Source organism: Rattus norvegicus, chromosome 13 (genome assembly GCF_021556685.1).
Source record: "Rattus norvegicus strain SHRSP/BbbUtx chromosome 13, alternate assembly SHRSP_T2T, whole genome shotgun sequence".
Classification (NCBI taxonomy): Eukaryota; Metazoa; Chordata; class Mammalia; order Rodentia; family Muridae; genus Rattus; species Rattus norvegicus.
In genome coordinates, this window is record NC_141546.1 from 53,192,413 (window position 1) to 53,205,777 (window position 13,365).

At 37.4% G+C, this 13,365-nt stretch overlaps 1 protein-coding gene across 8 annotated transcripts in view; it reads left to right on the forward strand.

Moving 5' to 3' along the window:
• Dennd1b (DENN domain containing 1B) overlaps positions 1-13,365 on the forward strand; it is a 231,516-nt gene that overhangs the window by 79,489 nt on the left and 138,662 nt on the right. For all 8 annotated transcript variants that reach the window (XR_015635101.1, XM_087580156.1, XM_087580157.1 and 5 more), the window contains 2 exon segments: positions 5,806-5,855; positions 7,714-7,833. Coding sequence is in view for 7 of the 8 variants with exons in the window: in XM_087580156.1 (XP_087436282.1) it covers positions 5,806-5,855; positions 7,714-7,833 (170 nt within the window). In the remaining variant the exon portion in view is untranslated.

Here is a 13,365-nt window from a genome sequence, read left to right on the forward strand (position 1 = left end):
ACAGATTAGACTGGAGGGAAATTGCGTGAATAAAGCCAATCTCAGAAAGATATTTGCGTCTTTTTTCTCATTTGTGGTTCCTAGGTTTTATATAGACATATACAATATATGTGTATTTGATAACAATTGAAACTGCAGAACAAAGGGGACTAACAGGAGGGGAAGGGGATGAAAAGGAGGGTGGACAGAATAGGGTGCTATAAGTTCAAGATAAACAGTATACACTTTTATGAAAAGTTAAAAACATGATAAAACCCCAAACATTAAAGGTATTTTCTGATGGAATTTTTGACTAAAATCTCTAGATCTTCATTTGTTTTATATACAGTTTTCATTCTTTTTAAAAGCTTCTCTTATTAAATGCACAGGAGGTAAAGAATTATGCCTTCTGTTGCCAGATACAGCACCCATCTCCTTTTGTGCATAAGCATGTTTTAGGTTGTGAATTAGATCAATCAAAGATGACAGGAGACCGCAGAGATATTTCAATATACAACTAACACACACACACACACACACACACACACACACACACACACACACACACAAACACACACACACTCGTTCTCTCTCCCTCACTCCCACCCTTCCATCCACCCTCCCTCTCTCCCTCCCTACCTTCCTCCCTCCCTCCCTCAGTGTGTGTGTGTGTGTGTGTGTGTGTGTGTGTGTGTGTGTGTGTGTGTGTGTGTGTGTATGTATGTATTCTGGTTTGCTTTCAGTTGCAATTTGGCGAGGAAAGGCTTTATATTATCTTATAGCATATAGTCCCTCATTAAGGTACATCAGGGCAGAAGGAGCATCCTGGAGGCACACACTGAAGCAGAAACCACTCAGGAGTGCTGCTCATTGGCTCACTCCCCTTAATGTAGCCCAGACCCACCTACCTGCCTGTGGGTGGCTCTACCTACAGTGGGCTGACTCTGCCATCCTAGTTGTTACAGGAGAAAACACCTGTAGTCTTGTCTACAGGCCAAGCTTATGGAGGCATTTGCTCAGTCTGGTTCCCTTTTCCAGATGGCCTGAGTTGATGTCTAGTTGACACAGTCTTACCAGCATGGTCTCTTCTCAATACATTCCACACATCTCTCACTGGCTGCATCTGCCTCATGGACCTACTGAAGTCTAATGTTGATAATTTATTGTGAATTTTTGATAGTGAAGTCAATTAAAATTAGTAATCTAAACAATATTAATGTAAAAACACACAGATTTGTGTGTTTTTTTTTTTTACTTAGGAAGGGTAAAGATGAGTTTTATTTCTAATTAAAAACACAAAACAGAAAAATGTGAAAACCAAGAGGAAACATATCTTATTGGGCTTAGCTTGTTTTTTCCCCATTCTTTCAAGTTTTAAATAGACTCTTGAGTTTAAGACATTTCTCAAAGGATATGATGTTTAAACCGACTCGTCGTCATTTCCTATGCCCTCTCTGCTAATAAGGAGTCACCATATGTTGTGTGCCTACCTTTCCTTAGAAGATGTAGTGAGCGATGTGTCCAACAGTGTCCCTGGCACTTCCCTCAGGTGCCCGGTCTCATCTCAGTGCACATTGTGGGGCTCAGCCTCAGTTCTGTTCCTCAGACTCCTGTGGCTGGGTGGTAGGTTATTTTGTTGTTGTTGTAGAGTTTATAGGTCCTTTTTATAAAGTACAGATAGATAAAATGATATGCAAATTATTATGCTAAAGATTATATTTATATATTATCTTTAGAAAACCACGCCCTTTTTGAAAACTTTGAATTAAAATTGCCAAATAGATTAAAATTGCCACTTCTTTTTAAAAAAAGAGATTCTGGAATCTTTTTTTAAAATAAATTACAATTATGGGGGGCTGGAGAGATGGCTCAGTGGTTAAGAGCACCGACTGCTCTTCCTGAGGTCCTGAGTTCAAATCCCAGCAACCACATGGTGGCTCACAACCATCTGTAATGAGATCTGATGCCCTCTTCTGGTGTGTCTGAAGGCAGCTACAGTGTACTCATACAATAAAATAAAATCTTAAAAAAATTTATAAATTACAATTATGGATATTGAGAACTATCCTCATATAGTGTTTATATTTACATTAAGAATTTTAATGTAAATTTATTATTTTATACTGTTATTGTGCAGAGCCTTACAAACATTAGTTTACTGAAATTATCTTTCTCAAGTTCATTTGAAAGCTAAATGACACTGAATTCTGGCATTTCCACACATGCCTGTGGCAGGACTCAGAGGTAACCACCTCTTTCCATGACTGGCTCAGGAAGGGGCTGTTGGTCTAACTAGATGACACACGGTGAGCTGTAGAAAGGTGGGTAGAGATGGTGTCTTCACTGGATGCTGGGCATTGCTGCTGCGTGCTTGTGTGACGTACTGAAAGCTCTGGGTCACTCTACAAGCACATGGAAAGGACGAAAGCCAGCCTAGAGTAGACCCGGAGAAGATTCCTGGTTCCTGGAGGGAGATGTCGAGTTAAATAGAGCCTGAATAATCTGCCTTGTCTCTCCGCTTGTGTGTGTCCAGCTGTTGGTTATCATGTAGCCAGTTGTCGAACAATGTCCTAGGATCACTCATTATAGTGTTAATTGGAGGAGCAATGATCACCCACAGGAAACCTTCAGGATTGGGCCTTTTGACCCCCAGAAGAGAGGACCCAGTCACTCCAATCTGCAACTTCCACTGTAGTGGGTATTTTTGTCCTAGTGGAATAAAGTCACAGGAGTGCAGGTTTAAAGGTTAACTGAAAGAGGAACTCTGTCAAATGCAGCTGTGGGGAGCAGGCTAGTTATGAAATTGAATTACGGTTTTTGGTGAATGATTGGTTATATATGGGAGAGAGGAGGGTCTGAATGATGCCATAATTTTGGTTTGGGTGTGTTCAGAGAGGATTCTGTCACTATATTTCAAGGGCTGTCACTGAGACAAGCTCAGTTCTAAACAGTGTAAATGTGAGATGTTGGACTTCAGAAAATGATGTGGGAAAGTATATATGGATAATTATGGGCTTCATAAAAAGGCCTAGGCTGTATGAAGTGGGAATCCATAAAGCTGAAATCATGAGTGTAGATCAGATTTCCTCTGCAGAGCAGGAAGGGGGGATTATGGCCCCTCAGAGCGAGCTGCCGTTTGTCCCTGGGAAGCGGTGGGCAGGTGGAAGCAGGGTTCAGAAATGATGTGTTTCATCTTCAGCCTGTCCAAAGCAGACCTGGGGCTTCACCGAGGACTCTAGAATATTTAAGAAAGGGTTGTGTCTTAACTGCTTGTTCCTGCTTAGAGGCTCTGCGGGGAAACCGTCCATCTAACGGGCAGTTTCTCATTCACGGCCCTGGCTTCTCTACAAGGCTATAAGTGAGCCACATTCATAACCCAATTAAGAAGTTTCATGAGTTATTTCCAGTCATTAATATGATAGTTAGATGTCTTATTTTAGAACATGTACAAAGTATCCATTATTGCCCATTGGTACCTTCCTCTGGATAATTTCATATTCTAGTTCATTCTTTGTTCTTTCTGTTTTTATCTTTGACATGTATAAGCAATTATTTTTATGTGAGAATAATATATTTTTATAAAAAATATTCTGACCCTAAATTTTTTCTTGGTAAAGGAAATTTCTGTAGGAATAAAAATTTTCAATAACACAGGAAACGTCTCATGTTTACATTGAGTAGTATGGCAAACCTGACTAACCTATGAATACATATCTAAAAGTAATTCCGTGTGTGTGTGTGTGTGTGTGTGTGTGTGTGTGTAATAGAAAGAGAATGAGAATATAAAACCTCAGTTATTTCTAATATATGTAGAAGTATAACTTTCAGTTATCACTATTATTACAATGACTGAAGGAACAAATGCTGAATCTGAATCCATTTCCGCTCTCAGTTCAACCCCCTCTTCCTAACTTTCCTTTGTATTGCACCTGTAATTAAGGAGGAAATCCAGTCTAGGAGCTGCGGGACTTGGGCGATTGATCTGTGTGTACCCTGCTTATACTGTCAACAGCGGAGCTGCTCTGTCACTGACAGAGCTGAGAGGAGGATTTTTTCCTATACTGTTTATACACTCCTCTACAGACCTGCTGGCTGGCTGAATTTTAAAGAGTGAAGAGGTTTAAAGACTTGTCCCCTGAGGGATGCTCCTGCCAGTTGGGAAGCGAGCTGCTGCTGTTGTGCAGAAGAGTGTGGCATGCATGTTGCTTATGGAAAAGAGGGGGCGTTTGTGAAAGATTAAGCAACTGATAGAGAGGCTTCCTCTTTAATTTGAGCACTAAAATTGATGTGAAATATATAGCGAATTTACATATATTTAGAGGTAGACATTGACTTTGGATGTTTTTTATTGTTTCTGAATTATGTGCTTAATTTTGTAGCAGTTTATCTGACCACTAATTAAAGGTGTAGTAAATACAGTAAATGACCTCACTACATTATGAGACACAAGCTAATGATTAAGCAACAGTCAAATGAAAACAACTGTCCTCCTTTGTAATAAGCTGTTTTCTAGCAATTTATTTCATGTCTAGTGACTTCTTCAATTACAGTTAGCAAAATATTGTCAAGAGTAAAATAACTTTCTCTAAACATGGGCCTATGCTCAAACTTTTAATGGTACACATTCATAAGCAAGGCTGCATACTTGCCCTAAGGCGCTTTTTTCCCCTTCTTACTGGTCTGTGTGTGAGTTCTCTTGAAGCTTTCCTAGGTATTGCTATTGGATTTCTACAGCATTTTATTTTTGACTGATAATTGATGTATATATCTTTATCTATATCTCTATCTATCTATCCATCTATCTATCTCTTCAAGTTAAGAAATTCTACCTGGAAATACTTGGTATTGTATTTTCATAGGTTTAAGTGTTAGGATCTGTCTCATTTTACTGGGTGTTTGTTTTATTTGTAAAAAAACATTTGTAGAAGTGACAGCTTTGCTAAGATATTTGCTCCTTTGCTTCCTCATAGGAATTGTTTTCAGTTTCTGCTCCTTTATAAGATCCCCTACCTTTAATTTGTATGATGTCTGTAATTATCTGTAGAACTATAGATTTGGAGTTAAATTTTAATGTGTTGTTCAGGTACATCAACTACATCTTCCCTTATTTTTCCAACTATCTTACCGTTGTTTGCATTTTGTTGTAATTTTAATGAGATTATTATGTTTTACTAAAACATTGATTTTTATATTTAAATACTCTATCTTTAGCTACATTGTAACAGATACTTGTTTTAAGCTAACATTTAAGAGGGCTATTTGAAATAAATTTAGTAACAAGTGTTTATAAGATATAAATATGCATTTTAGAATATACAACGTTTGAATTTTTTGAATACTTGTGTATTGGGATGTACAGAGTTATCAGGCCTCTTAGTAATTCATTCTGCTGCCAACTTCATTCCCTTTTCTCTGCCTGCGTTTTAATTGAAACAACATTTATGTTTGTGAGCCAGGATCTGTGAAAAATCCCTGTGGCTAGCCTGTGGTACTAGTTGTGGCAGGCAGACACAGCTTGCCCATATGGTGCTCTGCTCCCTGTGAGATCCATATGGCCTTGTTGAAGAGGATCCCCGCGGGGATGCGAAGGGTGTTAATACCCTTCAGGCCAGCCCTTTCCCTCCTGGGGCTGCCGGGCATTGTCAGTGCAATCTGCCAAAGCACACACTTAAGTCCTTTTTAATAATCAATTATTTCAGTCTGAGAACCAGTGCCTTTGTCTTAAAAATACTTCACAGGCTCCTTGAAAATGTTTCAAAAAAGTTTTAACTGCATGTTTAAAAAGCATTGTAAAGTGTCCTCTTTATTTTGCATTTGCATTTTTAGGAAGTTCTGCAGAGTGTGCCCAGGTTCTGTTTTCCCTTCGATGTGGAAAGGTATAGTATGAGTTAATGAGTAAGGTAACGCTATTCCTTGTTAGCAACACCTCAAAATGATCAAATAGCATTTAAAGAATGGCATATATCTTTGTTTTTCTTCTATGCAAATATGGCAGGCATGAGGTTCAGAATTAGATAATACTCACAATGAAATAGCCTTTCAGATTATTCTGTCCTTTGCTTCCTCTACCCTGGCCAGACAGGTGTTCTTAAAGGAACATTGGCCGCAGTTCTGATTCTTCTCCTTAGTTTTCAGGTATAGATGTAAGCATTAGAGAAAAACATGTCATTGGTCTTTGATTGGGGCCTTCAGAAGGTCTTTTAAAACTAGGATTTTGCTGCTCACTCCTGATCATCCTAACTGGAAGAGCGTCTGTGCCAGGTTGTAACTTGTTGTTAGTTGGTTCTAAGAACAGCGTCATACAACAATGTGCTACTGAGAGCGGCTGTGGGAAACGTCCCCACTAGCTTCAACAATCTCATCGTGGTTGTGTTTCACTGCCAGTGCCAACTGAACTTCTTCTATGTATTTGGAAGTTAACACAATAGATAGTTCTTTGGAAATAGTGACATTTCTTGTCTTTCATGTGGCTGATCAGTATTGTCAGTTTTATTTTTGGAATGTACTATAAAAACATTTTTAAAAATCATTTTATGAAGACGGTCTGCCAAATATTAGTGAGACTGAATTTTTAGTATATAGAGAGTAAAGAGATCTCATAGTGGGTTAGTTGATTCTAATAAATGTTGCTGATGAAAAATTATTTACTTATCTTATTTCTGGAGAATTAGTTGTTCTGTCAAATTTCAAAATTATAGTATTAAATCAATAGTAATGATAAAATAGAGGAAGAAAAACTGCAAGAGGATATTCTAAATCTTGAGCACTAGAGGACATATTAGTCACTGGAGGATTTAATTTACATGCATAAGACTAGATATGTATTTGTCCTGGCCACTTATATGTGTTCTTGTTCAGCAACTGTTGTTTGTGACAAAATAATTTACAGTTTTAGAATACTGCTAGTAATCTATTTAATTTCAAAATCTGTACAATTCTTTTAAAACCAAAATTTATGTTATCAATATTTTGTTTTGGGACAAAGAACATGAAGTCTTTTTGTGGCTTTATGAGCCAGTATTTGGAAGTATGTTGATGCATTTTAAGCAGGGCTAAATATTTTGCTTAGTTTTACATCATCCTTTATGCTGAAGTGCAGTTTTAAAATCAGGTAAAACTCATTGTAGAACACCAGTAGGGCTCTTTAGTCAGGATTGTATTCTTTAGTTGAAGTTTGATTATGCAGCTTTTTGATAGCTCCAAAAAACAATGCTAAGAAAAGTAACAGTAGTACTTGATGCACATTGGGTGAGAATGTCAACAGAAGAGGCAATTCAACATGGCGGTGATCACCTTTAGAGGATGAAAAACATGGTTTGCTATGCAGGCAGTTAAAAATTGTGAAAAGTAGGTTAATTTAGACAAGGGGAGGGCTAGAATTTGAGTGTAGAGACTGAATCTGTTGATTCTTCCCCAGAGTGAGTAACTCTGGCTCCAACCTCATGATGTATTTTATGCGTAGCTTACTCTTTTGACAGTAAGGATGAACTTTGACCTCTACGTGGGGCATTTGTGTTGCGTTCTCCCCATGGACTGTTAGAACTATTGTTATGCTTGACTCATGACTCATGAGTTGGTTTATAATAGATTCATGACCCTTCTAGTTATAGAACATCATTTCAGCTACTAGAACCCAGTATTGGAAAGGCGAAGCCAAGGCCAAACGCTAGTCTTGTCTTTCTATCTTCAAGAAAATCAGCACAGATTTAATACTATGATATTGTTATGTCTTAGGGTGTCTCAGAATCAAGTTGGACAGCACTTTACCTTCGTCCTGACAGACATGGAAAGTAAGCAACGATTTGGGTTCTGCAGGCTCACATCTGGAGGCAGAGTTTGTTTGTGTATTCTTAGGTGAGTAATTACAATCAAAACATGGCTACAAAACAGATTGTGCCTCTGCCCTGCTGTATCATGCTTGAGATTTCAAAAAATAAAAACAAAGCAACTTTTCATAATTTTTCTAATTTTCTTTACCTGTTCAGTCTAAACCCAAGTAAGATAAGTACTCTCCCTTCTGTCCCACATATAGAGTAAATTCTTTACCAGTAACATGTTAAAATTTTTCTAAAAAGAACTAAATATTGTAAGGATTAGTTATTTTTATTTAGTACTGAAAATCAGATATTAACACGTGAGTTGTGATATGTAAGTAGGATAACACTTAGTAAAGTTAACATGCTCTTTTCTGTCATTGATACACATGCGATCTTTGTGAATCAGTTGCTGGTTTAAGACAAAGATTGCAAACTTGTACTTGGGAAGAAGTTAGAGAATAAAATGTTTAAAAGATGTTGTTAACCTTATATATTTTAGGAAGCTTTGTGTAAAATTTATATTCCTAATTTCTTTAGACAAATGGGAGGGCTATCTGCTCATTGTACATATTACCCATCCCCGTGGAGACAATAAGCTGGAGGTAAATGGGGTTTTAGGTATGTGCTGGTTGTGCTAGACGTCATGGTGCCCTCCTGTATAAGACTGATTTGAATTGTTGGCAGTTGATGTAGCCTATAAAGATATAATTCTTCACTTTATAATATGGATACTGGTAATTCTAGCCTCCATAGATAATAGCACTCATTTTATAGTTAACATCTATGAGGGAAACCTTGATTATTAGTTACTTTTGCTTTGCTGTGGCACAACACCATACCAACCAACTTATAGAAGGAAGGGTTGTATCTTGGACTTATGGTTTCAGAGAGATCAGAGTCGATTCTCATCATGGTAGGGAGATATAGCAGCAGGCAGCATGTGTCAGGCATGATGAGAGGAACAGCTGAGAGCTCATATTCCAAACCATAAGCAGGAAATCAGAGAGCCAACTTAAATTGTGCCAATGTTTTTAACTCTCAAAGCCCAGCGCTAGTGACACACATTCCCCAGCAAGGCCACATCTCCTAAGACTACCAAGACAGCCACCAACTGGAGACCAACTCACCAAGTATCCAAAAGCATTCAAATGCCTGAACTACTGAGGGTCTCATTAAACAGCACATTCTGGTGTGAAACTAATGGCTTCTCTGGCCATTTGCTACTGAGCTATATTTGTCTGTCATTGAGAGCCATGTATGGTAGGTAGTGCATGCCTGTAATAGTATAGTAGCACTTGGAGACTGAAGCAGGGGACTGTAAATTTGAGGTGAGTCTCTGCTATATAGTGAGACCTGGGATTTAATAAGAACACTCCAAAGAAATGACGGAGCTGGATAATCCATTGTCCCCTATCATTTTTGATAACTCGTCAGAGAATGAGTTACTGACATCATTTGTTAGATTTGACTCTGGATTCAGTAGTTTCCCCAATTACCTTCAAATTGAATTTCAAATATTATATATAATTGAAGAGTTTGAACTTCTTTCTTTTTTTAATTCAGAATATCTTGAATATATTGAAACTGTTAGCAAGCCAAAATAAATACTGAATATTCACTGTATTTTAAATACGTTTCTGATAGTTTTTAAACTTAGGAAAGCTGTCATTATTTTAAAACATTTATGTAAAACACAAAATAAACTTCATGTTGAATAATTGATAAAAATGTGTAGTATGTATATTTGTAAGCCAGTTGTCATTAATTTGTAGAAGTTATTATGTTGACACAAACTTGTACATTTGGGAGAACAGCAGAATATTGAGACTCCTGAGTTAGAAATAGTTTTACCTGCAAAAATCTGATTGTAATATGTGAATATAAGAAGTGAAAAGTGAAAATATACATGTCAGTTAAGATGGTGTTACAATAAGCGTCATTGATTATTTGCTTTTTATTAAAATGGTCCTTTATATTTAGTCTCTTTTTGGTTCCTGACTGTGATTCTGGTGCATAAGGGACAGGATGATTCACACTTGGTGAAATATCCTGGAGAAACTTTTAAAGGGAACTCCTTGTTTTCTGTGGGATTAGAAAAGTGTCGCAGGCTTCATGGATAGTCTCCATCTTTGTCTTCAAAGTCAGGGCATTACAGTGGCCTTTGAGAATAGCTAATTTATATAATTATTCAACAGTAAATAAGAAATAAATGATCACAACAAATTACTCAGAATGTTGCTGTATTAAATGATTAAATGAATGTATTTAAGTTGTAGTCAGATTTATCTTTTCAAAAATAATTTTGAAGTCTACCATGAGAAGAATTATAGTGGTTAGCTTGGCCACTCTGAGTGACAGTACTTGACCACCCATGCAATCACTGAAAAGATTGATAAAGCTTTAAATATTCTAGGAACTTACTGTCCACTTTAAACGATGTGTTATAGTAATGAATGCTTTTGTGTATCTGACAGGAAATCCTGAAACCTTAGAGAAAGGTGTGCTTGATCACACAGTGACAGCCATTTGCTTGTACAGTATGTAACAGAAGGACATATTTTAGTAAATTCATGAGGTAAATTGGTAGGAGTAGATTGAGAAGCACTTAGGTAGGGCTTGATAGCAACTTCGTACTGAGCATCTGTTAAGTAGAGAGAACAATGGACCACACTTACAAGGAACAGAAATAATGTAAACAGCTGGTTTTCCTGAGGGCAGAAGAAATGAGCACGTTTAGGTAGGCAGATTTGCCCAGCATGGTAGGGCGTTCCTGCGATTCTAGCAGTGAGGAACTGGAAGCAGGGCATTGACAGTTTCAGTCCATCAATGGTTACATAGTGAGGCTCCGTGTTGCACAATGTAAGTATTTTTAATCATCATGAGGAGACATGGATGCTATATTATATACTCTTTGAAAGATTATCAAGTAGCATAGTCCTGTGAAAGGAAATTTGATAATATCAGATTTTTGAACTCTTTTGTTTCTGGCATCCCCAGCATCTACTTAACATCTGGCCTCCAAGGGATTCTTCATAGTCTAAAGAGAGGTGTTTGACAAATAAGTAAATGAAAAGATTGAGAAAAGGAGAGTTGCAGCTTGATAAATGTGATGTCTTCAGCAGCAGGGTCTTAGCAAGTTCTGGAGAGTAACCAAAAACAATGACAGTATCCTGCAGTGGGGGGTGTCTCTGGGACCTGACTGGCCAATATCTCATACACATGCAAAAGGATAACCTATTGTTTTTTTCTCATTTATTTTTTGCTATTTTTTTATTTGTTGTCTAGTTGGAGTTTTATCCCACTATAGAGTAACTGCATTTATAATCTTTTGTATGTTTCAGGACACTTCTACAGTATACTTATTCTACTAAATGAACATAGCATTACCATGACTCTTAGTTATCGACTACTATACCCACAGATTAGTGCACATCCTAGCCTTTATCAGAGAAGCTTTTCATTCAGTAGGTGGAAACTAAAATGGGGATCCAGAAGTAGTCAACACGCAGAGAATGAAAGATGGTAGGCCATGTGTATATCACATTTCCTGCCACCTCAAGGCTCAAGGATCATCATAGAAGAGGGGGCTAAAAATTATAAGAGCCAGGAATGGTGGATGACTACAGGGAAACAGTGTTTTCAAGGTATGACAAGGATGATACATAGAAGAATTCACAGTAATGTTGACAGCGTGTACATGACGAGTACAAACCCAAGCCAGATAAAAGTCACAGCATGGAATGGTGAGGTGGGTCAGAAGTGCAACCCTTGGCTAGAAAACTAGTGATCATTTATAGCTTTTGGAGAGGGAAATTCAATTTTCTTTAAGAGTATGACTCTTGGTAGGTAAACTGCCATTCTCTCTAAGGCAGACCCTGTCCTAAAGAATATTTAGACAACACGCACTGGTGTGAAAAGAAAGGAAGAAAGAGAGAGAGAGAGAGATAGAGAGAGAGAGATGGAGGGAGGGAGGGAGGGAAGGAAGGAAGGAAGGAAGGAAGGAAGGAAAGTAAGTGAGCACAAAGTTGGACGGGTATGGGTGTGCGGGTAGATCTGGGAAGAGTTGGGGCTGGGGGTGGGGGAAATATGATCAAAACAAAATGGTGAAATTCTCAAAGAATTAATGAAATAGTATTAAAATAGTCTTATAGAAACAGCATACAGATTGGTTATCTAATACTATATGGTCACCCTGGAAACACTTATATACAAGTAACAGTATACAGACTGATCAGGCATTTGAATATATCTGTGCAACAACGTTTAAGAAAAAAGTCAGCCATGGAGTTTTACAAAAATCAAAGGTGTACATGGAAGAATTTTGAGGGGGGAAAGGGAAGAGGGTAGGGGAAACAATGTAATCACATTTTAGCTCCAAAAAAAATATTGTAAAATATAAAAATTGTATTATATAGCATTTTACTGACCTAAAATTCTAAGATGCCATCATTATATAGATGATCAAATATAATAAGAACTTTAGCCATTATGTTACAAATAGGTAGCAATGTATCCAGATAATCTTTGGTCAGGTAAATATCTATGGTGTGTTTGTGGGATGCACGTTTTCTTACTAGTGTTGCAGTGGGCATGGCAGGCAAAGACTGGTCAGGGCAGTGCTGTAGAATTGAGGATAGACAGGACAGTTGTGTTCTGTGCCATTGAAATTTAAGATCAGGATGTGAAATAATGACCTCTGACAGAAAAGAACCGGACTGGCGGGGTGACTATGACAGTTAGGAACCCAGCTATAGCTGCTTTCCTCTGATGTCCATGTAAAATGGAAATGATATTACATATGTCTGAAACTTTTTATTACCTTGAAGCAAGCTTTGCTAGATTTGTACTGTACACTGAAAATATATTAGGAAAAAGTTTGGAATAACTCAAACACTACACACACATATAACATACAATTATATACACATTTAAAGCTCAAAGTCAATAGTAATTTTTGTTGTAAGAGCCAGGGAAGGAATATAAGAGTAACTGCAGAGCTACTCAAAGTTTCCCAGACATTGCCATCTGTAGCAGCTTCCAGCTGGCGAGAGAACAGCTCTTCTGATTATGACTAGATGCCGAGGAAGCTTTAGGAAATGTTTATAGTGAGGTTGCCAAAGCCTTTAAATTGGAATTTTTATACTTAATATAACTGAAACTTACTGAAATTTTGCTTTTTTCAGCAAGTCACAGAGCACACACGTCTACAAAAGCCCCAAACAAACCCTGTTTGTATTTGTGGTACATAATGCCTGCATTGTGTCGTTTATGTTGCAGACTTCTTTCCACATGTCTACATTTTTGTGAAGTTTATCAAGTTAAAATATAAATCAACTGTCAGTATTTATAATTTGCAGAATGCATGACTATTTTTAATGTAGTTCATCATAGCTCCTGAAACTATCATCTTCTGTCCACTTTTATTCTTTCCCTCTGATAGTTGGAACTGCACCCACGCTACTAAAAGAATGTGTTGCTTTTCTCCTAGAATGATCTCATATTATTTGCCAGTTAATGTTTTTAAAATTTCTATTTATATTGTTTAATTTTTGAAAGAAAAATTAAAATT